The sequence below is a fragment of the Prosopis cineraria genome, unplaced genomic scaffold (genome assembly GCF_029017545.1).
Source record: "Prosopis cineraria cultivar Desert tree isolate PC_DT_omini unplaced genomic scaffold, ASM2901754v1 PC8, whole genome shotgun sequence".
NCBI classification, from domain to species: Eukaryota; Viridiplantae; Streptophyta; class Magnoliopsida; order Fabales; family Fabaceae; genus Prosopis; species Prosopis cineraria.
In genome coordinates, this window is record NW_026555339.1 from 6,156,588 (window position 1) to 6,182,882 (window position 26,295).

Consider the following 26,295-nt stretch of genomic DNA (forward strand, 5'->3'; position numbering starts at 1 on the left):
AATTAAAAATATTTTATATTTTTTAAAAGTGGAATACATGAAATGATATATATTAAAGATCACATCATTAGACATACGTAAGCCCTATCCCCAACAGCCTGCACCAACATTTGTACCAGATTACATCTTTTCTTTGTCCTCCAACATCTCCCATCTAACAAATTCTCAGGGTTCAATGCTTAGAAACTGATATTTTCCTGCTCTTCCAGCAATTTAAGTCACGTCTCCTTCAGCCTCATGTATGGATTTGACAATATGTTTTTTCTTTTTTTTTTTTTTGATGATTAAGAAAGGCACTAGCGTGACCCTTCCACAACGTACATACAAGACGAAGCCAATTAAATCAAAGTCTTATCGATCATCAATCATAGTCACATATAATTCCAAAACTGCCAGTTGTATTGATCCACCGACGACCCTATGGGCGCATGTGCCCTTGAGTAACCAATGCTCGACACGTATTTTTCACATTAATGGACATTTACGGACTTTGCACCGTTTCAAATTTATTTTAATCACTCCAGTCTATAAATTATATTTTAGCAACCATATTATTTAAAATAAAACTCATAGTAGATAGATTGGGAAAACAAAACTCATGATGACTTATACATTCTCTGTTTAAAAATATAAAATATTTTTAATAAAATTTTATTTTTTAATAAAGTAATTATTATTTTTAAATTAATTCTATCTTTTTATATTTATCTTTATTAAACACCTTATAATAAATATGAAGTCACTATCAATAGGGACTTTTTTTTAAAAAAGGCAATGATTACATATTAAAAAATTAAAAATATCTTATATTTTTTTAAAATCCAACTAGGCAAAAAATGTCTTATATTTTTTAATGGAGAAAGTATATATAATATGACTATTTTAATTAGTCACAAAAAATAATATGATAAGTTGACATATGTGAATCTATATTATACAAAATAAAATTTTATATATAATATAAATTTTTGGAAAAATGACAATTAAGGATCATGAACTATTGAAATCTTAATAACACATTATTAACCTTACTTACAATAAATTATTTTTTTGTTGATTGACTTGAGATTTACAGTGAACTTTCATATATTGTCAACTAATGCAATAAAAATTTTTAAATATCTTTTTATCAATTTCTCAAGCAATGATAAAAAGTCACAACTGACTTTCATAAATTATTGACTAATATTATAAATATTTTTAAGAAAAATTATAAGTGATTTATCAATTTATTGATAGAAAAAAATCATAAGTAATAGACTTGCGATTCACAATTGACTGTCATAAATTTTTAACTATCGTTATAAATAATCTGAAGGTAGCATTTAGATTTGAATTTTAGAATTAAAATCTTTCATTTCAACTCTCACATTTCAAATCTATATATTTAAAATTCTCTATTTGAGTTGCTTACAAAATTTCAAAGGAGATATAAACTAAGATTTGAAATGAAAATTAAAAATTAAAAATAAGAAGTTTATTTATACTTTAAAGTTGACAAGAGAGGGGGAAAGATACTAGAGTCATAAGCGTATCAATAGTACAAATGTGAAAAAATAAAATATTTGAAGTAATTAGAATTTCTAAGGATTAGGGCATAGAGAGGATTTGAAATTATAAAGGAATTACTCCTTCTATTTAAAAATATAAGATATTTTTTCATGAGTTGAATGTTTAAAAATATAAGACATTTTTAGTCTTTCGAGGTGTAATCATTATCTTTTTTAAAAAGTGTCCCTATTGATAAATGACTTTATATTTATTATAGGGTGTCTAATAGGGATAAATATAAAAAGATAAGGTTAGTTTAAAAGTAGATAACTATTTTATTGAGGGGTGAGATTTAGTTAAAAATGCCTTACATTTTTGAACGGAAGAAGTATAATTTAAAATGAATTTAAATTTGAACTCCAAATTCATAATTTTTTGTGTATTCAATTCATTAATCTACACACACTACAGGTGCATTTTATTAATTTTTCAAGTGTTTTATTTGTATATTGATAACAAAAATTCAAGATTTATAACTAATTTTTATAAATTTTTAATTAACATTACAAATAATCCAAGTATTTTTTTTGTTGATTTATCAACTGACCGTTTACATTTTTTAATTGCAAGAATTATGATCCATTATTAAGATTTTAATAATACTTTAAGATTTGTAATTATCATTAATGTTCATATGACTCTCTAATTGTCATTTTTCCTAAATTTTATATAAAAATAAATAATTACAAATACACACACATGTATGTATGTATATTCTACGTGCATGTGATATTTAGATGTGTTTAAAATGCTAATGGCTCGTTTGGCTCAATTCCTTGCATATCAGTTACATGTAATCATGATGCAGCTAGCCTATTTCAAGTGTTTGGTTGGACTTGGTAATGTAAAAGAGATTATATCATATAATCCTGATTCCCTTAAATGACAGCATTTGGATTACATCACTGAACCATATAAATGAGGATTATAGGATAAAGAAAAGACACTATTACCCTTGAAAAATACATGATCGCTTGCCATCTCCCTTTGCTGGATAAACTTCTCAAACAAGAAGCAAGAGGAAGAAGAAACCTTGGCCTCCATCATCTACCATTAGATATGCTGCCATGCTTCTTTCCTTTACCACCAGCAAGACCTTCTTGATTGTCCACATTGTTATTGTCGTCCACCTTCAAATTTCATTACTTCATCATTGCCGCTACGACTTAGGCCTGCCACCGTTAACGGTTGCTACGCTAAAGATAGATCATCTGTCCCAAGCCCACCTTGTCATTGCTAGTTCGAAGCCCACCTCGCCGCCACCCTCTCACGCCTCCATTCTCAGATCTCATCTCCTCATTTGCATCTTCCACCATTCCTAATTATCTTTGAGTTAATTTTCTAGATGGTGGGTTTCTAGGTTTGATTATGTTGCTTTGTGTGCTCTGTACTAGCATGAGGTATCAATTTTCCAGATTAAAGGTGATATTGTCGGATAGCCATCATCAGGAAAAGGAGGAAGATAGGTGGAATTTTTTTTATGGTTAGGGGTAGAAAGGACATTTCATCATTCTTTTGGTATTTTTTTCTTAAAAAATATATTCATCTTATAACATAACAAACAAACACATATAATCATCATTACATTACATTTCATTCCCTATAATCCAATAAACCAAACGGGCACTAACTTAAGCCTGTAAGTTATTTCTAATACTCATTTGTAACGTATTTGTTTCAAGTGATATATGAAACATAGAAAGTTCTAAACCCTAAAAAAAATCATAGTTAAAATTCAAATATTTCTTAAGAGCAGCAATACAAGTGCGTGATAACCAAACACTAGAGACGAACTAAACCACTAAGACATCAAAACAGTGCAAAACAAAATTAAATGACATAATCTAACCCTAAATTAAAAGCTTGATTTATGTAATGATGAAAAGAGAAAATTATTAAATGGTATTGTGTCCACTATGTGGGTACTAATTACCCTCACAATAAAATCCATGAGAGATTAAATCTTTGCGTGCATTAGCAAAGTATTGCCCTTTGCTATAAGGAAGGCATTTCTCACAGCTTTACTATATTAAACTTCTGCCACGTGCCCACTTGTAAAGTACATACATGTACCCTTCAAAATAATGGATGCAAGTCTCACCCTTATGTGTGAGATCTTACATTGCGAGTGAGAGTTTTATGTCAGCGTTGTCTTTAATGAACTTTAAAGTAGAGCACTCTCCCACATAGAAGCTTTGGTTGCATGTAACAGCCCTCTGCTCACCCCGCCTACCTGAGGTCTTTTGCGGTGCTGGACACTCTCCCCCCAGGCCCCACAATAGTGCGACCCCACCCCTTACGGTGAGCATCAGGAGACAAAGGCTTTCCCGTAGTAATGTGCAGGATTATTCTCCTTGCGGAGAGCCTCTTTAGGTTCGATCCTCCAACCTTTCCTACATAACAAAGTTGAGGCTGAACCTGGTACCATTGAGTCAAGTGACTGCGGGGAATAATCATGCACACTATTTTATCTGGACATTAAATGTGAATACATCAAGGTTTTGAACTAATTATTTTATCTCTTTTTAATTTATTATTATTGCTTAAATTCCTATATAATAATTTATTATGATTATTAACTATAAAGAATAGTAAAATTAAAAACCTATATTTTTTTATATAATAAAATGAAAACTAATATTTATTAATCAACACAAAGTTGATTAACTTCACTTTATTTTGAAGAGCGGTAGGAGTAAATATTAAGAAAAATATATTTGCAAGTCCTTATAGTTTTCTTCAATTATGAATTAAGTTTTTGTAATTTATTTTATTTTAATTGAGTTCTTATAGTTTAATCTGTTAAATTTTTCAATCCCTAAAAATTAAAATCCTTACTTATTATTTTAAAGAAAATTACCAACCTCATATTTTTATTAAATGATTTTATAACTTTAAAATTAATTACATAATCTTTATAACTTAAAATTTATACAATTAAATTGTTTTTAAATTTTTTTATCCTAATAGAATTTTCATAAAAAATTAATAAAAATTCAAACAACACATGAAATCAATCTTTTTTATTTTTAATAAAAGTATTAAATTAAATTTTTTTAAAACTCTAAGAGTATTTTTATTTGAAAATTTAATAATTTATTATTAGTTTTTAACTGTAAGGATTAACATATTTAGTACATCAAACTATAAGGGCTTTATTAAAATAAAATAAATTACATGAATTTAATTAAAATTGAAAAAAATTATAAAGACTTGCAAATTAATTCTGCCTAATATTGATAATAGAATCGAATTGACGGAGACTACAATATGGATAAAGGAATTTGGGGTTTAGCTTTGATAGTTGTTTGGTTTCTTTTTCCATCTTCATCGTACGAAAGCAAGCTATCATCATTTGGATTTGTTTTGCTTCTAAATTTAGTCCAGTTCATACGATAAGTATTATATTTTATTTAATTAAATAATCATTACGTAAAACGATAATCCATGATTATATTAAGTAACATGCAAGTGGATGTTGTATAATCATTTAGTGGATTATTCAACAGCCAAATCAAAATCAAATTAAATCTAAGTTAAGTCAAGTCAAAATAAAATAAACATAAATGGTGCCATGTGCATGTTAGCACGATTACCTCATGATTTGATTTTTTAAATAATCTGGGTGATGTAACAAATTAATAATTAGAAATATATAAAATGACTTTAAAGCTTACCCCAAACTTTGATTAGAAGGAGAATTTGTCTAAAAACTAAAAATTTAGCAAAGCATATATATATATATATATATATATATTAACAACTAGATAAGCCATGTGCATTTGTATGAAGGTGATTTGAGGAATAAACAAAACTACTCGTGAATGATATGGTTTAAAAATCATACAGAGGTCCCATATACTCCCATAAATAGATTCAAGTTTTCAAAAAGTCCAATGAAATGTGCAAATAACCTTAGATAGTGTTTGGATTAATAGACTTAGATTTAGATTTTAGATTTAAAATCTTGTATTTCAAATGACACATTTAAAATTTTTTGTTTGGATGAAATGAAAATAAAAAATAAAAAATGATGTTTTTATTTCTATTTTTTAATCAAAAAGAAATGATAAAAAATACAAGAGTTATAGAAGTATCAAGAATAAAAATGCTAAGAGAATGTGATGTTTGAAATTATTAAAATTTTAAATAAATAGAGTGTAGAGAGAATTTAAAATTATAAAAAAATTATAATTTGAAATAAATTTTCATGTATTTTTCTGTATTCAAATGAGGAATGTGATTTAAATTCAAATTCAAATTCCGATCAATCCAAACACTTACTCGTAATTAACTTTTTTTGTCATTTACTAAAATACCCTCCTTTGAAAAAAAATAACAATTTATCTTCTCAAATGGTTGCCAGAGCTAAAGATTCGGTAATCGGCTGACGACCAACAACGGAGCTCCGATGGTAGACAGCTAGCCGACAGTGGCGACTCTAGCGTCGAACATCATGGGAGGTAATTTTAAATTTTTCAAAGAAGGATATTTCAATAAATATACACCCAACATTAATTATAATTTGGGACACAGTTAGGGATATTTGTACATTTTATGGGATATTTTGAGAACTAAAAATTATATATATGAGTTATGAGACCTCTATATCTTGAGAATCATTTATGGGGAAGATCTTTCGGGTTGACAAACGAAGGAAAGCATCTTGATACTTTATTTGACCAACTTATCGTACTGTTGTAGCGCAATTTATCCTCGTTTATACACAACAACCAATACTATATATATAAATATATATGATAAAATAAGACCAAGTCTGCATTTATTTTCTTTTATTTCACTGATATATGCAAGCGTACAAAAGCAAGCTACTTCAGTTCACATTAATCTCTTCCGACTTCTAATTGTAAACCCTATCGTGTTCATATTAATTAATTATTACATTCATTTAATCTATAACCCTCTTAGTACCGAGTAGTCGTAAACCATCACAATGTAATCTGGTGACATGCAAATTTATTAAGTGAGAGGTCATTGATTCAACCTTGCTTGTAATATCATATCTTTAATATTTGTCTTCTAATAAAAATAATGATTATACTCTCGCTGGTTCTTATTCTAACGCCCTTTCAACCACCTCACTCAAATTAAGAAATGACAGTTAACTTGTTAAGTACGTTTTAAAATTAAAAATATTCCAACCCTTGTTAAAGAACATAGACTCCGCCCCAAGGAAGAGAACTCAAGTTCAATTCCTTGGGATGATCTTTTTGAAAGGTGACAAGCTCCAAGGCAAAGCCCTCTCTACTACACTGTCTACTTAGTTCTGTAGCTGGCATAAAGAGTGAAAGCCGTGCAGACACCAAGCAGCTAATTAGGGTGCGGTACCAATTAAAAAAAAAAGAACATGGACTTTAAAAAAATAAAAAATTAAATACTTTGCAATCCCTTTCATGGCGAAAAAAAAAAAACTTTTAAAGGAAAAGAGAGAAAGAAACACAACATTCCATCGTATAAAAATACTAGAATTAATTTCTCTATTTTAGTACTCTCTTTATATTACAATACAAGACATTGGTAATTATGTGTTAAAAAAGGTTTGTTGAAATCATATTTTTTAAAAAAATATATTTTTTTAATTATACCCTTATTAAATATCATATATAAGTGTCTTAATAATGATAATTAAAATTTCAATGTTTCATTTCTTACAAAAAAAAAATTAAAGTAATAAATAAAATAGAAATTTAGTTGAAAGAATTATAAAAACCATCTAATATCTTATATTTTGAATTAAACAAGACTTAGAAAATGCATGCCTTATATTATAGCACAAAGAAGTAATTTGCAGCTGGAGTAAAATTGGTATATATTAATAATTAATAATAACCTCTACTTACTCATATAAGGACTAATTAATGAAGTAAATGAATTCCTATAGAAGGCTCCCATAATATGTAGAGCCGTACATGAGGGAGTTCACGTTTGATATTACGAAGAGAAAAAAGAAAATAAAAAAAGACGAACAAGAGGCGGAGTCAAATAATAATGAAGCTATGTGAGAGAAGAAGAGCAGCTGATTGTGCTTCGTCCACCTATAAATAAGATGGCATTATAATTCCAAAGTGCAAGAAGAGGATCCAGGAGATATATAAGAAACTGGCGGAGACGGCCGTGAACTTCGTGACGGAGACGCTGCTCCGATCACTGGAAAAAGAAGTGAGGTTACAGCTGGGACTGAAATCAGAAGTGGCGAAAATAAGCCAAGATCTACAGACGATGAAGGCGTATCTAAAAGATGCCGACGTGCAGGCAGAAAGGTCGAGCACGAACAGCATGGTGAAGGACTGGGTAAGGAACGTGAGAGAAATAGCTCATGACATTGAAGACGTCATCGACAAGTACAGATACAGGGTGGCCAGGCGCAAGATAGAGCAACGTCACCATGCTGGCTTGGCTGGCCGAGCTGTGGGGTTCGTGACCAGGATTGTCTCGAACCACGAAATCAGCGACGAGATCCAGGAGATCAGGGAGAGAATATCTCGCCAGGATGGCATCAGAAAAAGCTTGGGGCTCACCGGAGGGGAAGAAGGAGGCGGCGGCGGCCGGACTAATGGCTGGTCGTGGCAAGACCAGAAGCAAGTAGCACCAATCCTGGAGGAGCATCAGGTGGTGGGCTTTCAAGAGCAGAAGAGAACACTCATGAATTTGCTTAACAGAGGCAAAAATATGACCGTCATACCCGTTGTTGGCCAGGGTGGCCTCGGTGAGTCTGTCCAATTTCTTACAATCATTTGTTTCTTCTAAATAATAAGTATGGTGGAAGAATTAATTGATTTAGTAATTAATAATACTTCCTCCGCCCTAGATTTGGAAGAGGTTTGATATTCTAGAATATAAAATACTTTAACAAAAACAGAATTTCATTAATAAATTTTTTTAATATTATCCTCCTGTGTATTCTATTTTTTAATTTTTTTATAAATAAAGTATTAAATGGAGAGCATCTTTATTTTAAAACTTAAGATTGTAAAGTATATTTAATAAATTTAATTAGTATATATTTTTATTTAAAAATATCTTGTAATTTAGGACTAAATACCAAAATTGTTGTTTCATTCCAAATATGCCCTCAACTTCTATTTTTTAAAAGTTACTGTCATTGGAAAGTACTCCTTTCTCTTGATAGCATAAGGGTATATTTTAGAAATATTTTTAATTCAAAATATAGGGTATTTGGTATGCATACTAGTTCATTAAAATTGTAATGTTATTATTAAAATATTTATATAGAGTATTTAATGAAAATATAATTAAAAAAATTATATTTCTTGGCAAAAAAAATTAAAAATATATTTTAAAAAAATTAAAGAAAGTTGAACTAACTTTAATTTTTTCAAAACAGTAAAGTAACTCTTATTTCTTTGAACTAAAATATAAGGCATTGATAACTACTAATTCACGAATCTCAAAAAATATTAGTTAAAACTTTAATTTTTTTAAAAAAAATTTACATCTTTCTAATTATCCCTCATTAAATACCCTACATAAGAGTTTTGATGATAGTAATTAAAATTTTAATACATCATTTTTTCAAAAAAGAATAAATAAAATGAGGGTATAGTTAAAAAGGTAATTATAAAAGTTACCCAATGCTGACCAAGCAAAGGTTTTAGAAGATGTTTTGTATTATGATCCACAAAGTATATATTATTAATAATAAGGACTAGGAAGTATATCTTACAAGTAATTTATGAAGGCATTTTAGGAAAAATCCTTTACTCGTTCACCTATATAACTTGAACCAAGACTGATATTTTAAGAACAAACAAATATGAAAACTAAGACCCATAATTAATTAGGGATTGAGGGAGTATTTAGCTATGCCTCCCCTAGATCCTGCCGTCTCGTTTGCCACCATATGCATGTCTTTCTATTTTTCTGTTACATTAATTAAAATGTCAATTTATTATTATTATTATACTCATAAGATACTTAACTAATTAGAATGTAATATTACGTCAGCAACTTGCAACTAATTAAATAATTAATTTGATCCCTCGGAAATAATAAATTGAATAATACATGGGAGCAGGCAAGACTACCCTTGTGAGCCAACTATATCGTCTCAAAGAGGTGGAGAACAACTTCCATCGTCGAGCATGGGTGGAGGTGTCACAATCTTACGACTCAAAACACATGCTCAAGACACTCATCAGGGAACTCAAGTCTCAGAAGGATTTTGAATCCGACAAGGCCGGCATAAGGCATTTGAACGAACAAGCGCAAAATTGTCTCAAGAACAACAAGTGCTTAATAGTGTTCGACGACGTGTGGGACACAGATTTTTGGGACAGTATCAAATCCATATTGCCCCCACAGAACAAGAACGGAAGCAGAATCATAATCACTACCAGGAGGCAAGCAGTGGCAGACCACTGCAAGGGTCACGCACACACCGCCGAAGTTAAACCCTTAAACATGAAACCTCTTGAGCACCAGGAGGCCAAGAAACTTTTCAATCGGGTTGTCTTCGATGGTGATGAGTGTCCTAAAGACCTGCAAATATTGTCTCACGAGATAATCCAGAAATGTGAAGGGATACCACTGGCTATTACCACCATTGGGAGTCTTCTTTCAAAGGCAAATCCAGATGACATTTCCAAATGGCAAAATGTATCTAAGAATCTGAGTCGGATCTTGGCTACTGATACCAATCCCGAGGTTCGAGTGCTGAACGCAATCGTGTCCGAGAGTTATTACAATCTTCCTTATCATCTCAAACTTTGCTTCCTCTACCTGGGTATATTTCCTGAAGACTACCATATTAATTGCAAGAGACTCATTCGTTTGTGGATAGCAGAAGGGTTTGTCCAAGAAGGAAAGACAGAGACTTTGGAACAAGTTGGGATGAATTACCTACAAGAGCTGATAAATAGAAACTTGGTCCAGGTTTGTAACTATGAACTAGCTGACACGATTCATTTTACTTTAATGGTTAATTAATACGTCTTCATACACCCACTATATAAATATATATTATGCTAGCATTACGTTTGCTCTTGTTTTTCAAATATTTGATATATACATATATATTTTATTTAATATATAAAATATATATATAGGATATGCATGATTGCTTATAATTCATATGTGATTCAGATGTAGTAGTTGTGCCATTTTCTTCTCAGGCTGCTGTGACTGATTTTGATGGCAAAGTTAGAAGTTACAGAGTTCACGATATGATGCGCGGCTTTATCTTGAAAAAGTTTGCTGAGGTGAATTTCTGTCATGTTTTGGACAACATTGGATCAGATCTGGGATTCTCAGACTCGCCACGACGATTATCAGTCCAACAGAATTACAGTAAAGACGAGCTTCTTGATGTTGTTTCAGATCTGACGGTGGTGAGATCTTGTATATTGTTCAACACTAAAGGGATTTCAATTTCTCTGTTGCCAAAGTTCAAGCATATGAGGACATTAGATTTCGACGATGCTCCCCTTAATGTTCTTCCTGAAGATATCGGAGATCTATACCTCCTGGAATATCTGAGTTTAAGAAACACAAGAGTCAAGAAACTTCCTAGATCAATCGGAAAACTTGAGAACCTTCTCACTTTAGACCTGAAGAACTCCCAAGTTCAAAAACTACCTAAGGAAATAAACAAACTTATCAAGCTTCGTCAGCTTCTGGGTTATTCCTTCCACGGCGGTAACACTGATTCAAGCATGGATTTTTCTGTCCAAGGATTGCAGATAAAAGAAGGCTTTGGGAATTTCAAGTTTCTACAAAAGCTAAACGCTATCGATTTTCCCGTGGAAGCTTCCATAATTAAAGAACTTAAAAAGTTGAAGCAGCTAAAGAAGTTGGGTATCACGAGGCTACGAAGTCAAAATGGAAAAGATCTGTGTAGTGTCATAGATGCTTTAACCAACCTTACCTCCTTGTGGATAGGAGCAGTGGACGAGGAAGAATTTCTAGAACTGGACTCCTTAGCCAACCCACTAAAGAACCTTCAGCGACTTTGCTTGGAGGGTCGTTTACGTAAATTACCAGAATGGATTCCCAAACTCAAAAAGCTAGTGAGACTACGCTTGATAGGGTCAGGACTAACAGATGATCCAGTATTTGCTCTCAGAAACTTGAATGAGCTATTGGAGCTACGACTTCGAAGGGCTTACCAGGGCGAGGAACTGTGTTTCAAGAAAGGGTGGCTAAAAAAGCTCAAGATTTTACGCCTCAGATATCTTCAGCAGTTGAAAACATTGAAGATAGAGGATAAAGCACTGCTACAACTTGAGACTTTATACCTTGGGCCTTGCCCTCAGATGGCAGAAGCGCCTGATGATTTCCAAAATCTCAAAAAATTACAGTCTCTTCGTTTCTGTGACATGCCTGATGCATTCACGTATAGCATTCAGGAAGGCCATTCAAAGTATAACATCATCAAAGACATACCGCATATGTTCTTCCGTAGCAGCGAGCTTGGATTCAACGGATACATCAACAACTCTCTTCACTATGCTAATATTTTGAAGAATAGATTCGGTAATAATTACAAACTCCATTAGCGTGTACCTTTTTTCTACTGTTATTTTTTTATTTAGCTTCGTTAATGATTGATCATGCATGATCTGGTGTGGATCTTCTATAGTGTTACAAAGAGAGAAATTAAGAACTCATTGTCCTCTTGTTCTTGTGAAGGTGATGAAAATCCTGCGGTCCGCAATAATTTGGCTCCCAAAGGCGAGATGCCATTTTCATTTGACAAGAATATAAAAGATCAGTGGTTTTGGGTTACCGCATTGTTGGTGTGTGCTTTGGCTTTGATGCTAGCGTTCGTGTCCAAATATGTGGAGCAGCTGTCTTATCGGATTTTCTGAGGGCAGCTTCCCAATATTCTTCACCCGTCACTGTTCTGAATTTTCTCTTCAGTTGGTTTGGGTTGACACTGATGTTATAGTTCCTCTCAGCTGTTGTGTAAGTCTATGTATTATTGTTGATTATCCTATGTGATGTGATGTGACTTAGAGAGGAATAAGTAATGTTGAGAAGCAAGCGAATATGTTGGAGCTGTCTATTTTAGGTTTGTCTGATGTTAAACTTCCCAATTCATCGTCACTGTATATGTCTTGTTAATTTTTCTTCAGCTGGTGTGCGTGGGCGCAGATGTTGTTCCCCTCTATTGTACTAGTACTCTGTGTATTATTATTTCGTGTGGTGTGATTTCTAGTATTGGATATGTTAGAGGTTGATCCTCTCGCGGTTTTGATCGTCTTGGATGTGTTTTTGTGATTAACGGTTTTGATGCCTACATAATTTTTTTGTGCTCAGCAAATAATTAAAGGACACTAGTGACGGTAAGATTTTAAAAAGAATAAAAAAATGAAAGTTAAAATTTTGACAATTTTTCTTAAAAATAAATTATATTACTAGCTGCAAGTTATATTTAAAATCTAAATGCTTTATTTACAATTGAAATTTCAAATATCTTGAAATGGGTCACTGTAGGCTTCATCTCCCACATCTTCTTAAAAGGAGATATGAATTTGATTGAGGAAGCTTGTTGATTACATGAGCTGTTGTTCTCATACACTTAGCCCAAAATCTCTTAAGGAACATTCTTTGCATGAGTCATGCTTTGACATACTTCTACCAAATACTTGCTCTGTTATATGGTGCATTTGGATAAGTGAGCTGTTGTCGTATCTTATATTGTTGGCAAAAGTTGGAGAATTTATTTATTAAAGACATATTCTTTCTTGTTATTTGTATGAAGGCATTTGATTTTTCTACCAACTTCGTTGTCAACCATCATCTTGAATTCTTGGACTTTGCTAGAGTTCTTTCACAAAATACACCCAAGTATGTCTTGAATGATCATTAATGAATATCACCATGTAGTGTATACCCTTTGAGTAAATATTGCTTCACCTTTCCAAAGACATCTAAGTAAACCAACTCCAGCATCTCTTTAGCTCTATAAGATGAATTCTTTCTATGAGACGGACATTAGTTCATTTTCCTTGCTATGATTTACCCATAGTACCCTTAATAAACTTAAATAATGTCTTCCAAACCTTGAAAAGTCAAAATGAACCTATATATTAATGTAGGTTTTGTCCAAAATAAATTTCATGTCTCATAAAATATTTCAAAATTAATTTTTTCCAGCAATTATAATTTTCTCACAAAATGGCCAAAAACTCAAATAATGTATAATAATTCAAAATAAGCACAATTAAAGATTGGAACAATTAAACCATGTTAAAAATAAGAAAATAAAATATTAACAATTTAAGCTCAAATTTTTTAATATTAATCCAAAAATATATTATTCTTCAAAATTGGCTAATAATCCAAATAATATCTAATAATTTCAAATTAACCAAAAATTATAATTAAAAAATAGGATAAATTGGCCAAAAAAATCTTTTGCCAAGAAAATATAGACCAAATTTTTAAAAATTTGAGAGTGTGGTTGATGACAAGAGATTTATCATTAATATATAATGATAATATATCATTAAAAATATACTAAACTGGTCATAATACAAAATATAATAAATGTTAAGCTGTTTGTTTAATTTGATCCTATAACATGGGTTATATTTACAAAAGTCTCATTAAAATATATGAAAAATGTGAGAAAAATACATAAAAATTATGATTTGCCACTGAATTTTAAAAAAAGAGATAATTTTATAAAGAGCTTTTAGACCTTACTCTTGATGTCATGGCCTAGGCTATTATACATTCAATAATTTCTCAAGTTTGCACGCCTATCGCTCTCTTCTTCTCTCATCTTAACTCTACTTTTTATATTACCTGAAATGGGTGAAATGGAAGCAAGAGCAGCTATGGTGGAAATGGAAGCTTAGAAATATCTTGAGTTAATAACATTCAAAATCTAGTTGTAATGTGTGTAACCTTCATTTTATGTCTTCTGTTTTTGTTTGACCATAATAATATAAATAAGAGATTGTAAAGAAGAACCTTAGCTACGACGCAATATTTTTCACACTCATTACATGGCTTAAGAAAAAGTTTGTAATGTCATAATTGATAATGGAAGCTGTTAAAATGTATTGTTTGACTATATGGTAGAGAAATTGAAGTTGCCAACACAAGATCATCCACATCCTTGCAAGCTTCACTGGCTCAATAAGGAAAATGAGGTAAACATTTCTAATAAATGCCTTGTGACTTTTTCTATTTGGAATAAGTATTGTGATGAAGTTTTAGCTGATATTGTTCCTATAGATGCATGCCACCTTCATTTAGGGAGACCATGGAAATATGATTGACATGCTATACATAATGGGTATGCAAACACCTATTCTTTCATGAAAGATAGTGTCAAGTTCACATTAGCGCCTCTATTGCCTAGTAAGATTACCTAATCTTTGAGGAAATCTAAGTCATTGGTGTCTTTGATGACCAAGGAGGAGTTCAAGGTGACAAAGTCCAAAGCCTAAATGATGAGTTTCATTCTGGTGCTTAAGGTGAACGATAAGTCTACCAATTAGCTAAGAGTCATGCCTTTATTATCTGAATTTTTAGATGTGATATCTGATGAGATACCACTAGGGTTGCCACCCATGTGAGACATACAACATGCCATCGACATTATGTCAGGAGCAGTCATTCCCAACAAGCCTGCTTACAGGATGAGTCCCTAGGAATATGCCGAAGTCCAATGACAAGTTGAAGAGCTATTGAAAAAAGGGTTGGTTGGAGAAAGTGTCAACCCTTGTACTGTACCTGTTCTTCCAGTATCTAAGAAGGATGTAAGTTGGAGAATGTATATTGATTGTCGAGCTGTCAACAAGATCACTATCAAGTATTGATTTTTAATACCTAGGCTTAATGATATGTTAGACTAGTTGTATGGCGCCACTACCTTTTCAAAATTAACCTTGATATTAGATACCACTAAATTAGAATTCGGCTATGAGATGAGTGAAAGATCGCTTTTAAGACCAAAGATGGCTTGTATGGGTAGAATGTAATGCCTTTTAGGTTAACAAATGCCTTTAGCACATTTATGCACCTGATAAATCAAGTACTGAGACCTTTATTGGTAAATTTATTGTTATATACTTTGAGATATTCGTATCTACAGCAATAGTTAAGAAGAACACTTAGATCACTTATGGCAAATTTTGCAAGCCTTACAAGAAAATAAGCTTCATAGTAATCTCAAGAAGTACACTTTCCTCACCAGTAAAGTTGTGTTCTTGGGTTACATTATTATTGCAGAGGGTGCTCAAGTTGATCTAAGTAAAGTTGCAGCCATTAATAGCTGGTCAATTCCTAAATCTATTTAGAAGGTTCAACACTTACACGGATTAGTTTTTTTCTATAGGAGATTCATCCATAATTTTAGCTTTATATTTGCACCACTTATAGATTGCACTAGATGAGAGAAATTTCAGTAGATAGAGTAATCTTAGAAAAGTTTTGATGAGCTTAAGAAGTTGATCGAAGCTCCTATCCTAGCTCTTTCTAATTTTGACCAAGTGTTTGAAGTTAGCCGTGATGCTTCCAACACTGACATTAGTGTTATCTTAAGCCAATAGGGCCATCCTATTGCCTTTTTCAGTCAAAAGCTCAACAATTCTAAGCTTAGGAACTTTACTTATGACAAAGAATTCTATGCCATTGTTCGAGCTCTCCAATATTGGAGTTATTATCTCCTGAACAAAGAGTTTATACTCTTTTTTTTATCATAAGGCCCTTAAATATTTGAATTTTTAGCAAAAGATCAACCACAAGCATGCCCGTTGGAGTGAACTCTTATAGTCTTATCCATTCCTTATTAAGCATAAGGCTGAAACTTTGAACTCTATAGTTGATGCACTTGGCCGTCGACATATGTTGCTCATAATAATGAAGGCTAAAGTTGTTAGGTTTGAAATTGTCAAAGAGCTGTGCCAAGATGATCTCAATTTTTGAGGAGTATGAGAAGTAACTGCAAGTCAATCTTTCCACCAATTTTACAGACATAAAAGGTTTTTATTTTAAAGCAAAACCCTATGCATTCCACAAGATTTCTTGAGAGAGGCTATAATTTGGGAAGCATATGATGGTAGATTATCCAGACATTTCGATAGAGACAAAACAATTGATTTGGTTAAAGAGAATTTATATTGGCTAAGGCTTGAACAAGATGTCAATTGGCATATACAGAGATGTAGAATATGTCATTTGGTTAAGGCCAAGAGCCAAAATATGAGATTATACATGCTGTTGCCAATTCCAGAAGCACCGTGGGAAGATGTGAGCATGGATTCTATTCTTGGTTTACCATGGGCTTAGAGATATAAAGATTTCATTATGGTAGCTATGGATTAATTCTTGAAGATGGCCCATTTCATTCCATGCTAGAAGACCAATGATGCTGTTCAAGTAGCGAATTTGAACTTTAAAGAGATTCTTCATCTTCATGGTATTCCTAAGACTATCACTTTTAATTGTGATGTGAAGTTTCTCAGCCACTTTTGACAAAAGCTATAGAAGAAGATGGGAACTAAACTCCAGTTTGGCAGTGCTAGTCATCCCCAGATAAATGGTTAAATTGTAGTTGTAAATAGGATTCTTGGTAATCTTCTTCGCAATTTTGTGGGAAAGAATTTGAAGTAGTAGGACCTCATTTTTGCTCAAATTAAATTTGCCTACAATAACTCTGTCAATCAAGCAATGGGAAGTGTCTGTTTAAAGTTGTTTACGGCACTCGTCCCCTTAGTCTGCTAGACTTGATCCCTTCACTTGATAATTAGAAATATAGTTCTGATGCTGACCAAAGAGCTAAGAAAATCAAAAAGTTGCATGAACAAGTTCGTACACAAATACAGAAGCAAAACTTGAGATACAAGACTCAATGTGACAAGCATTGAAAATATCAAACTTTTAACATGGGAGACTTGGTTTGGATATATCTGCGAAAGAAATGATTTCCTAAACAACCAAATGCCAAGTTGTCCTTAAAAGCTGATAGTTCATTTAAAATTGTGCAAAAGATCAATAATAATGCTTATAAAGTAGAATTGCTTGGTTCTTATGGAGTGCTTGCCACCTTCAATGTTGGTGATCTATCCCCTTACATTGATGATGATGCTGAATTTGACTTGAGAGCAAGTTACATCGAACTCAGGGAGGATGAAATGGAAGCAAGAGCAACTACGATGGAAATGAAAGCTTAGAAACATCCCAAGTTAATAACATTCAAAATCCAATTGTAACGTGTGTAACCTTTGTTTTATGTCTTTTGTTTTCGTTTGCCCATGAAAGTATAAATAGGGCCCTGTTTTCAATGTAAGGTTAGCAATTTTCAAAGAATAAAGTAGATTTTTTTTTTTTCATTCAATTTCTGAACCATTACCTATTTGATTTGAAGTTAATTGCTGCGGGCAATCAAAAGGGTGTATTCATATACTGACTACAAAATGCTGGTGAGTTAAACGACTTTAGTGTATTATTAAATTATTGAACGTATAATGAAGTAATCCAAATGACGACGGCTTGCTTCGTATAATGATGACGAAACCAATATAATATTCAAGTTAACCCCAAAATTCCCTTATTCACACTAGACTCCCTATTATTAAATGTGTTCAAAATTTCAGACTCCCTATTACCAGTGCATGCATCTTCTTGTTACAATCAATATATTATACTTGAGTTTGCGCGTGATTAGGCCCAAGGACCAAACACAATGTTGACATTACACACACTCTTTTCAGTATTTACTATAGGACATTTTTTTAAAAAAATATTTTAATTCTTAAGACAAGACACATGAAAGATTATTAATTTATTACCATGGCTCAATTTTATTTCTATTGTAAATTTAATTTTATAATTCATTGTATATGGTATATCTCTTTCTTTCTGTTTTTAATAGAGTAAAGTTGATAAATTTTTTTCATGTTAAGACATGTTTAATAAGTTAATTATCATTTATTGATTTTCCTGGAATAGTTGAAAATGCTTTATAATAGGAACATAAGGGAGTATATAAATAAGAAAATATAATTTTTCAAAAAATGTTTTATTTATTTATTTTTAAAATTTTTAAAACATATAATTACATTTTATAAAAATACATTTCATTTATTTATTTACTCTTTTTTAATGGAAAGGAACATTATCTTCTTTTAATAAACAAGGGTAGCTGAAAATTGGAATAATTTTAACTAATATAGTAATAAACTCCCTCCAAACTACAATATAAACATCTTATAGAAATCTTACCAGGTCCAAAATATAAGGCATTAGATAACTTTTATATGTTTTTCAACTATATCACCACTTCATTTATTATTCTTTTTAAAAAAATCATTCATTAAAATTTTAATTACTGTTATCAAGGCTATTTAATGAGGGTATAAATGAAAACGTATGGACATTTTTAAGAATTTAAGGTTACAACTAATATTGTTCATAAACCATGAATTAATTAACTATAACTTATATTGTGATTGGGAGGGAGTACTAATTTTTATTTTTTAAATACATGAAAGATATTTCAAACACCTTGTAAAAAAAAAATCGTACAGAGTATTGCATGTATATGGCTGAAATAAGACCAGGTCTAAATTTGTTTCCATTTTCATTGGTATATCGAATTCAGATTCCTTCTGACTTCAAAAGCCAATTAAGTTCATAGAATTAATTATTACATTCATTTAATATATATATATATATATATAAATATATGTATATATATTCCCCTAACTACCACGTAATTATTACATATGTTAGTGGTAATATAATTTATCCTCGTTTATACACAACAACCAATACATATCTGACTTCTAAGCAAGATCAAGTTCATACTAATCATAATCATTTAATATATAGTAATATTCAAAGTCAATTGTACATGCATGCAAGAGATGATGAGAACTAGTTTTGGTACTCATCTCCAAAAAGGTCACCAGATCTGAACAGTGCAGATTTAAAAATTTTATTTTTATTAAAATAAAAATTATAAAAATTTTAACAAATTCATACTTTATCCTTAATTTGAACAATATATATTTGATTTGAGTGTTGCAATTAATTTTTATAATTTTTACAAAATGAGCTATGTAGATGTACTATGTGAACAGTATAGATTTAATATTAAAATTTTTATAAATATTTATTTTGATAAATATAATATGAAAAATATTTTGTTAGAAGAAAGTTGTGAGTGAGTGAAAATTTTAAATTTAGAGTGTCGTACATATGCATAATCAATTTATAAAAATTTAAAAACTTTTGATAATAAATTTGATCATCTAAATTAAATTAGTATTGTTCAAATTAATGATAAAATAGATTTATTAATATTTTTATTTTAATAAAAATATAATGATTTAAATATTGATGGTTGAACTGTTCCGAGAAATATGTAAGGTTAGTTGGAATTGAAAAGAAAGATGCAAGTGGGATCTTGTGTCAGCAATTGTGCATATTTCATATTACGAAGACGAAGACAAGCAAATAAAGAAATACGACGAAATATGTGTGGAGTCAAATCTTGGATGCCGGTGCTTATGCTTTGACCGCTTATAAATAAGACTGCGTTATGGGAAGCATGCAATATAATGCATGCAAGAAGCCGAAATGGCAGAAACTGCCGTGAACTTCGTGACGGAGACGCTAATCCGATCACTGGAAAACGAGGTGAGGTTGCAGCTGGGACTGAAATCAGAAGTGGAAAAAATCAGCAAGCATCTGCAGACGATGAAGGCGCATCTAAGAGAGGCAGACGAACGGGCAGAAAGTTCAAACACCAACAACACGATGAAGGACTGGGTGAGGAACGTGCGGGAAATAGCTCATGACATTGAAGATGTGATCGATGATTACAAATACCAGGTGGCTAGGCGCCGAACGAAGCGACGTGATTTTGTCGGTTTGGCACGCGGGTTCGTCACCGGTATTGTATCGAGCCATCGAATCAACGACGAGATCCAGGAAATCAACGCAAGAATATTGCGCTACGGTCAGATGAGAGAGAGCTTGGGGCTCACCGGAGGGGATGCTGGCGGCGGTGGCGGAGGCTCAAACGGTTGGTCGTGGCAAGACCAGAAGCTTCTAGAACCTCTCGTGGAGAGGGATCAGTTCGTGGGCTTTAGAGTCCGGAAGGAAGAACTTGATAACTACCTCACCCACGGCAAAAGTATATGCACCGTCATACCTATTGTCGGATCCGGCGGACACGGTCAGTTTACTTTTTTTTTTTATATATATATATATATATATATATATATATTATTCCATGCATTCAATACAGTTTATTAAACCAAATTATACTAATTTAAATGAATTATCTAATTGTCTTTGAGATTGTACACTCTTTCTATGTTTATTATTATTTAATTGCCTTGTATTTTTTAACATGATACTTTAAAAAATGCCTTATAATATTTTATTAATAGATAAAGTTTATTAAATATAGTTTATAATCTTAATTTTTCAATAAAATTTTAAAATTATATTTCATTAATAAGACAGAAGGAAAGAAATATATTTAAAGAATGAAATAATGAGAGGTAATATTAGGATAATCATCATTAATAAAACCTTTTTTTTTCACATCAAACCGCATCTAGAAATTATCTTATAAAAAGAGTGAAAAGGAGTACCTATCTGGTGTTGTTCTCTCGCGGTAATGCATATGCGTATTTCCAGATATACCTACATTGAGATAGACAATAGCTTAATTAACTGTGTTTTATGTTTCCTTTTTTGGCTTTTTTTTTTTTTAACAAGGATATAATGGTTAAGTGGTTGTCTTTCTTTTGATCCTCCCATTTAAGTGTTTTCTTGATTTTACTATCATACACACGCACGCACACACAGAGATATGGCAGTCAAGTCAGCTAACATAAATTCCTTTAAAATAAATCAATTAAAGTAGCGTTTGAATGTATGGAGATTAGATTTGAATTTAAATTTTACAAAAAAGAAGGAAATGAATAAAAAATACAACTAACTAAATCAAGCATACTTTATTTAGTGAAGGGACGTGGGAGCTGTGAAGAAAGAAATAATGATAACAAACAGAACAATAAGACACGAGATAATAATAAAAAATAAACTTTAAGACTAAATATACGCTATTAAAAAATAATGAATGAGTGATGTTATACACACACAGATGTGACGAAAATATGCAAATGAACGCTTCAATTTTTCAAATTACAATTCTGCAAATATCTTATTTAGCCACTAGAGTAGGCTACACTCACTAGCTACCTAGTCACCATACAGAGTTTATAACATTATTTATTATCCCTTTAATTAAAAACGACATTTTTACCTAATCTTATTTCAATAAAATAGTGAATTTTCTTTAAATTAATATTATTTTTTAAAATTTATCTTTATTTAATAGAATATTTTACTTTAAAGTTAATATAAAATAATTTATTTACTATATGTATTTAAAAAACATATTAATTACACCTTAAAGAAACTATTACACTTTAATTTTTCAAAAAAAAAAGAAAGGTACTTTTTTAAAATTAAATTATTTCATACAAATTTTTTTATAGAATATTTATTTTATAAAAAGTTATTGTTATTAATATTTTTAATGTATTAAAATTGATTTGTCTTGATTGAATAAAAGTATATTGAAGATATATTATTAATTATCAAGGTCTTGCCCTTTTATTAAATATAATCAGGTAAGACTAGCCTGGTGAACCAAGTATATCGTTTCATGAATGAGAACACTTTCACACGTCGAGCTTGGGTGGATGTGACGCGGTCCTACGAGATAAGAGACATATTAAAGAAATTGATCAAACAACTCAAGTCTGACAATCGGAAGAACAAGGGAATTGAGTCGGACATGGATATACGGCTTTTGAACGAAGAAGTGAAAAATTGTCTGAGGGAGTTCAAGTGCTTGATAGTGTTCGACGATGTTTGGGACACAAATTTCTGGAACAGCATCAAAAACATAATACCCCCAAGAAGCGCAAGTAAAAGCAGAATAATAATCACGACCAGAGACCAAGAGGTCGCAAAAAATTGCATGGCTCCCGCACACACGGCCCAAGTTAAACCCTTAAGGTTGAAACCTCTTGAATTCGAAGAGGCCGAGGAACTTTTCAATTGTGTCGTCTTCGATGGTAAAAAATGCCCAACAGACCTACAAATATTGTCTCGCAAGATAATCCAGAAATGTGAAGGGATACCAAGGTCTATCACGACCATTGGTAGTCTGCTTTCGAATGGAAATACAGACTACGATGTCTCCAAATGGCAAAACGTGTCCAAAAATCTGGGTCGGATCTTAGCTAATCATAATAACCATCCCAAGGTCCGAGCACTGAATGCAGCCGTGTCGGAGAGTTATTACAATCTTCCTTATCACCTCAAACTTTGCTTCCTCTACTTGGGTGTATTTCCTGAAGGCTACCCTATCAATTGCAACAGACTCGTTCGTTTATGGATAGCAGAAGGGTTTGTCCAAACAGATCTAAAGACTGAGACATTGGAAGATGTTGGCATGAATTACCTGCAAGAGATGATACTTAGAAACTTGCTTCAGGTACGTAAATTTTTTTATCTTATTCATATCTATGTAGAATGTAACATGATTTAAGTCGTTAATGAAATACTACCTAAATTGTCAGTTGAATTTAGATTTATTGGTTAATATATAGTTGTCATTTTATTTTGTTCTCAGGCTACAGTGTTTGATATTGACGGCAAAGTTAGGACTTGCAAGGTTCAAGATACGATGCGCGGCTTCATCTTGACCAAGTTTACGGAGCTGAATTTCTGTCAAGTTTTGGACAAGATCGAGTCGGATTTGAACTCCTCAAGCTTTCCACGACGATTATCGATTCAACAGGATTACAGTGAAATTGAGTTTTTTGAGGTTGTTTCCCATCCGAGAGAGGTGAGATCTTGTATTTTGTTCAACGCTGGAGGGATTTCCAAATCTGTGATCACCACCTTCAAGCTGATGAGAACATTAGACTTCGACGATGCTCCTCTAAATGTTGTTCCAGAAGAAATTGGACAGTTATTGCTCCTGGAATATTTGGGTCTGAGAAACACAAGAATCGAGAATCTTCCCAGATCAATCGGCAAGCTTCGGAAACTTCTCACTTTAGACCTCAAGAACACCCGAGTCAAGAAGCTTCCAAAGGAAATAAAAAAGCTTATGAAGCTTCGTCACCTTCTAGGCTATTCCTACCACGGCAGTGACGATGATTTCGACATGGCCTCTTGTTTCCAAGGATTGCAGATAAAAGAAGGTTTTGGGAATTTCACGAATCTACAAAAGCTATATTCTATCGATTGTCAAGGGGATTCTTCCGTAATTAAAGAGCTGAGAAAATTAAAGCAGCTAAGGAAGCTGGGAATCACAGGGTTAACAGGTCAAAACGGACGAGATCTATGTTGGGTCATAGAGACTCTAACCTGCCTTGCCTCGTTGTGGATAGGAGCTAAGGACGTGGATGAATTTCTAGAGCTGGAATCCATAAACAACCCCCCAAAGAACCTTCAACGGCTTTACTTGGAGGGTCGTTTGCGAAAATTACCAGAATGGATTCCTAATCTGAGAAAACTCGTGAGACTGCGCTTGAACAGCTCAAGACTAACACATGATCCCATATATGCTCTCAGAAACTCAAATGAGCTGTTGGAGCTGCGACTTCGCATGGCTTACCAGGGCGAGGAACTGCATTTCAAAACGGGGTGGCTGGGAAAGCTCAAGATTTTACACCTGAGGAATCTTGAGCCGCTGAAAATATTGAAAATAGATGATAAGGCACTCCGACAACTTCAGAAGCTATACGTTGGGCCTTTGCCTCACATGGCAGAGGTGCCCGATGACATTCGAAACCTCAAAAAGTTGCAGGTTCTTCGTTTCTATGATATGTCTGATTCATTTACAGATAGCATACGGCCAGGAAAGCCAAAGTACGACATCTTCAAACACATACCACCTGCAGGTTTCAAAATTTCCCGTAAGAAACAGCACGGGGTCAACGGATACGTCAACAACTCTCTTCATTTAGCTAATTTGACCATGAACAGATATGGTACGAACTAAGTCCTTTTGATTTGAGTGCATGCAGCATTTTCCTTCTTTTATATATATATATATATATATATATATTATTTAGTCATTAATTAATAATTGACGCATGATTGATATTTATATATATATACATTGAGATATTAATCTTAAGCAGACATAAGATTATTTGACATGTTAAGTTCCTCATTATTTAGTCTATCTGCAATTTATATGATAAATATTTTAAATACGCTGGCCTGTCTATTCATGATTAATTTATTTAACTACTAACTAATATTCCTCTTTTTGTGAAGTTGATGAGGAACATTATGTGACCCCCAATAATTTGATTTCCGAAGGGAAGCCACCATCAGGTGACGACAAGGCAACAAATCGGTGGTTGTTTTTGGTTCAAATAGTGTTGGCGGCTGGTTTGTTTTTCATGCTGAATATCGTATCCCACTATCTGGAGCAACTGTCTTATCTTTTCATAGAAGGGTAACTTCCCAAGCTTCACTCATGATCACTGTTCTATAGTTTTTGTACTCATTTTTCTTTACTTGGTGTGGGTTGAAGCAGATGCTGTTCCTCTCTTTTGTGCAAGTCTATGTGTTATTGTGTGTGGTGTTGCTTTCTAATAGAATAAGTATTGCTGATGAGAAGCAAACAACTTTGTTAGAGCCTAGAGGTGTCTTTTCGGTTTTGTCAACAGTATTCATAGTCACTGTACTAAATAGTTCTTAGGGAGAATGATAAAGAAGTCTAAAAAATCAATTAATTCAAGTTAGATTTTAAGTGTCAAATTTCAAGAATTTGCAACTCAATCTCTTAATTTTGTAATTTTATTGTGATGAATTTGCAAGTTATATTCCAAATTTTAACAGGAAAAATAAATTTTTCTATTATTCAATCATGTTAAAATTTAAAAAAAAGTTACAAATTCATCCCAATACAGTTATAAAATTAAGAGACTGAGTTGCAAATTTTTAAAGTTTAGCATTTGAGACCTAACTTGAATTAACTGACCCTTTTGAAAATTCTTTATCATTCTCCCTAGTTCTTAGCCTGCTCATTATCTTTAATTAGTTGTACTTTAATTTTGGGTTGATATGCAGATGTTGTTCCCTCTACTGTGTAAGTAGTCTCTCTCTATGTATCATTATTTCGTGTGGTGTAATTTCTAGTAGAATAAGCATTGCTGAGAAGCCAGAGCAACTTTGTTAGATATATAGAGGTTTGTCTATCCCTGCATGTCTTTCTAATATAGTACTAGATATGTTTTTGTGATCAACGGCTTTTACGCTCACATCATTATTTTATCATTTTGTGCCAGGTGCATTAATTAAGGATGTGAAAATAAACCAATGTATTAATTCATGATATATATATATATATATATATAAATCTATAGAAAGTCACATAATAATTTTCTTTTTTTTCGATAAAACATAGAAAGTTGCACGTAATCCATAAGCCAAAAATAATGGTTCTCATCTCATCTTTTTGCGCAAAATAAAATACAAGAGACTGATCACAATCTAGCTAATTGAATATCAGATCTCTTACACTTTATCACCATATCCTTATTATTTAACTAGCTAGATTCTAAGGCCAAAGAAAACTAGCTTAGTATGAAATGGCATTTAAATGTGTACGTGTGTGTGTGTAAGCAACATTTCCTCGGCTCATTTTCTTAAAACATACATCCAAGTGTACGTGTAGATAATTCATATTTT

The 26,295-nt window shown here is 32.2% G+C and overlaps 2 protein-coding genes across 2 annotated transcripts; both read left to right on the top strand.

Annotated features, from left to right (window-relative positions):
- Positions 1 to 7,672: 7,672 nt before the first annotated feature.
- On the top strand, positions 7,673 to 12,700 carry LOC129318372 (disease resistance protein RPM1-like). Its single transcript, XM_054963095.1, has 4 exons — positions 7,673 to 8,278; positions 9,608 to 10,464; positions 10,704 to 12,063; positions 12,220 to 12,700. Exons 1-4 carry the CDS (start codon positions 7,792 to 7,794, stop codon positions 12,396 to 12,398), a joined length of 2,883 nt encoding a protein of 960 aa, XP_054819070.1. The 5' UTR covers positions 7,673 to 7,791; the 3' UTR covers positions 12,399 to 12,700.
- Positions 12,701 to 20,130: 7,430 nt separating this feature from the next.
- LOC129317973 (disease resistance protein RPM1-like) lies at positions 20,131 to 25,846 on the top strand. Its single transcript, XM_054962432.1, has 4 exons — positions 20,131 to 20,731; positions 22,203 to 23,074; positions 23,213 to 24,581; positions 24,874 to 25,846. The coding sequence occupies exons 1-4, from the start codon at positions 20,131 to 20,133 to the stop codon at positions 25,059 to 25,061; spliced, it is 3,030 nt and encodes a 1,009-aa protein (XP_054818407.1). The 3' UTR covers positions 25,062 to 25,846.
- The last annotated feature ends 449 nt before the right edge of the window (positions 25,847 to 26,295 follow it).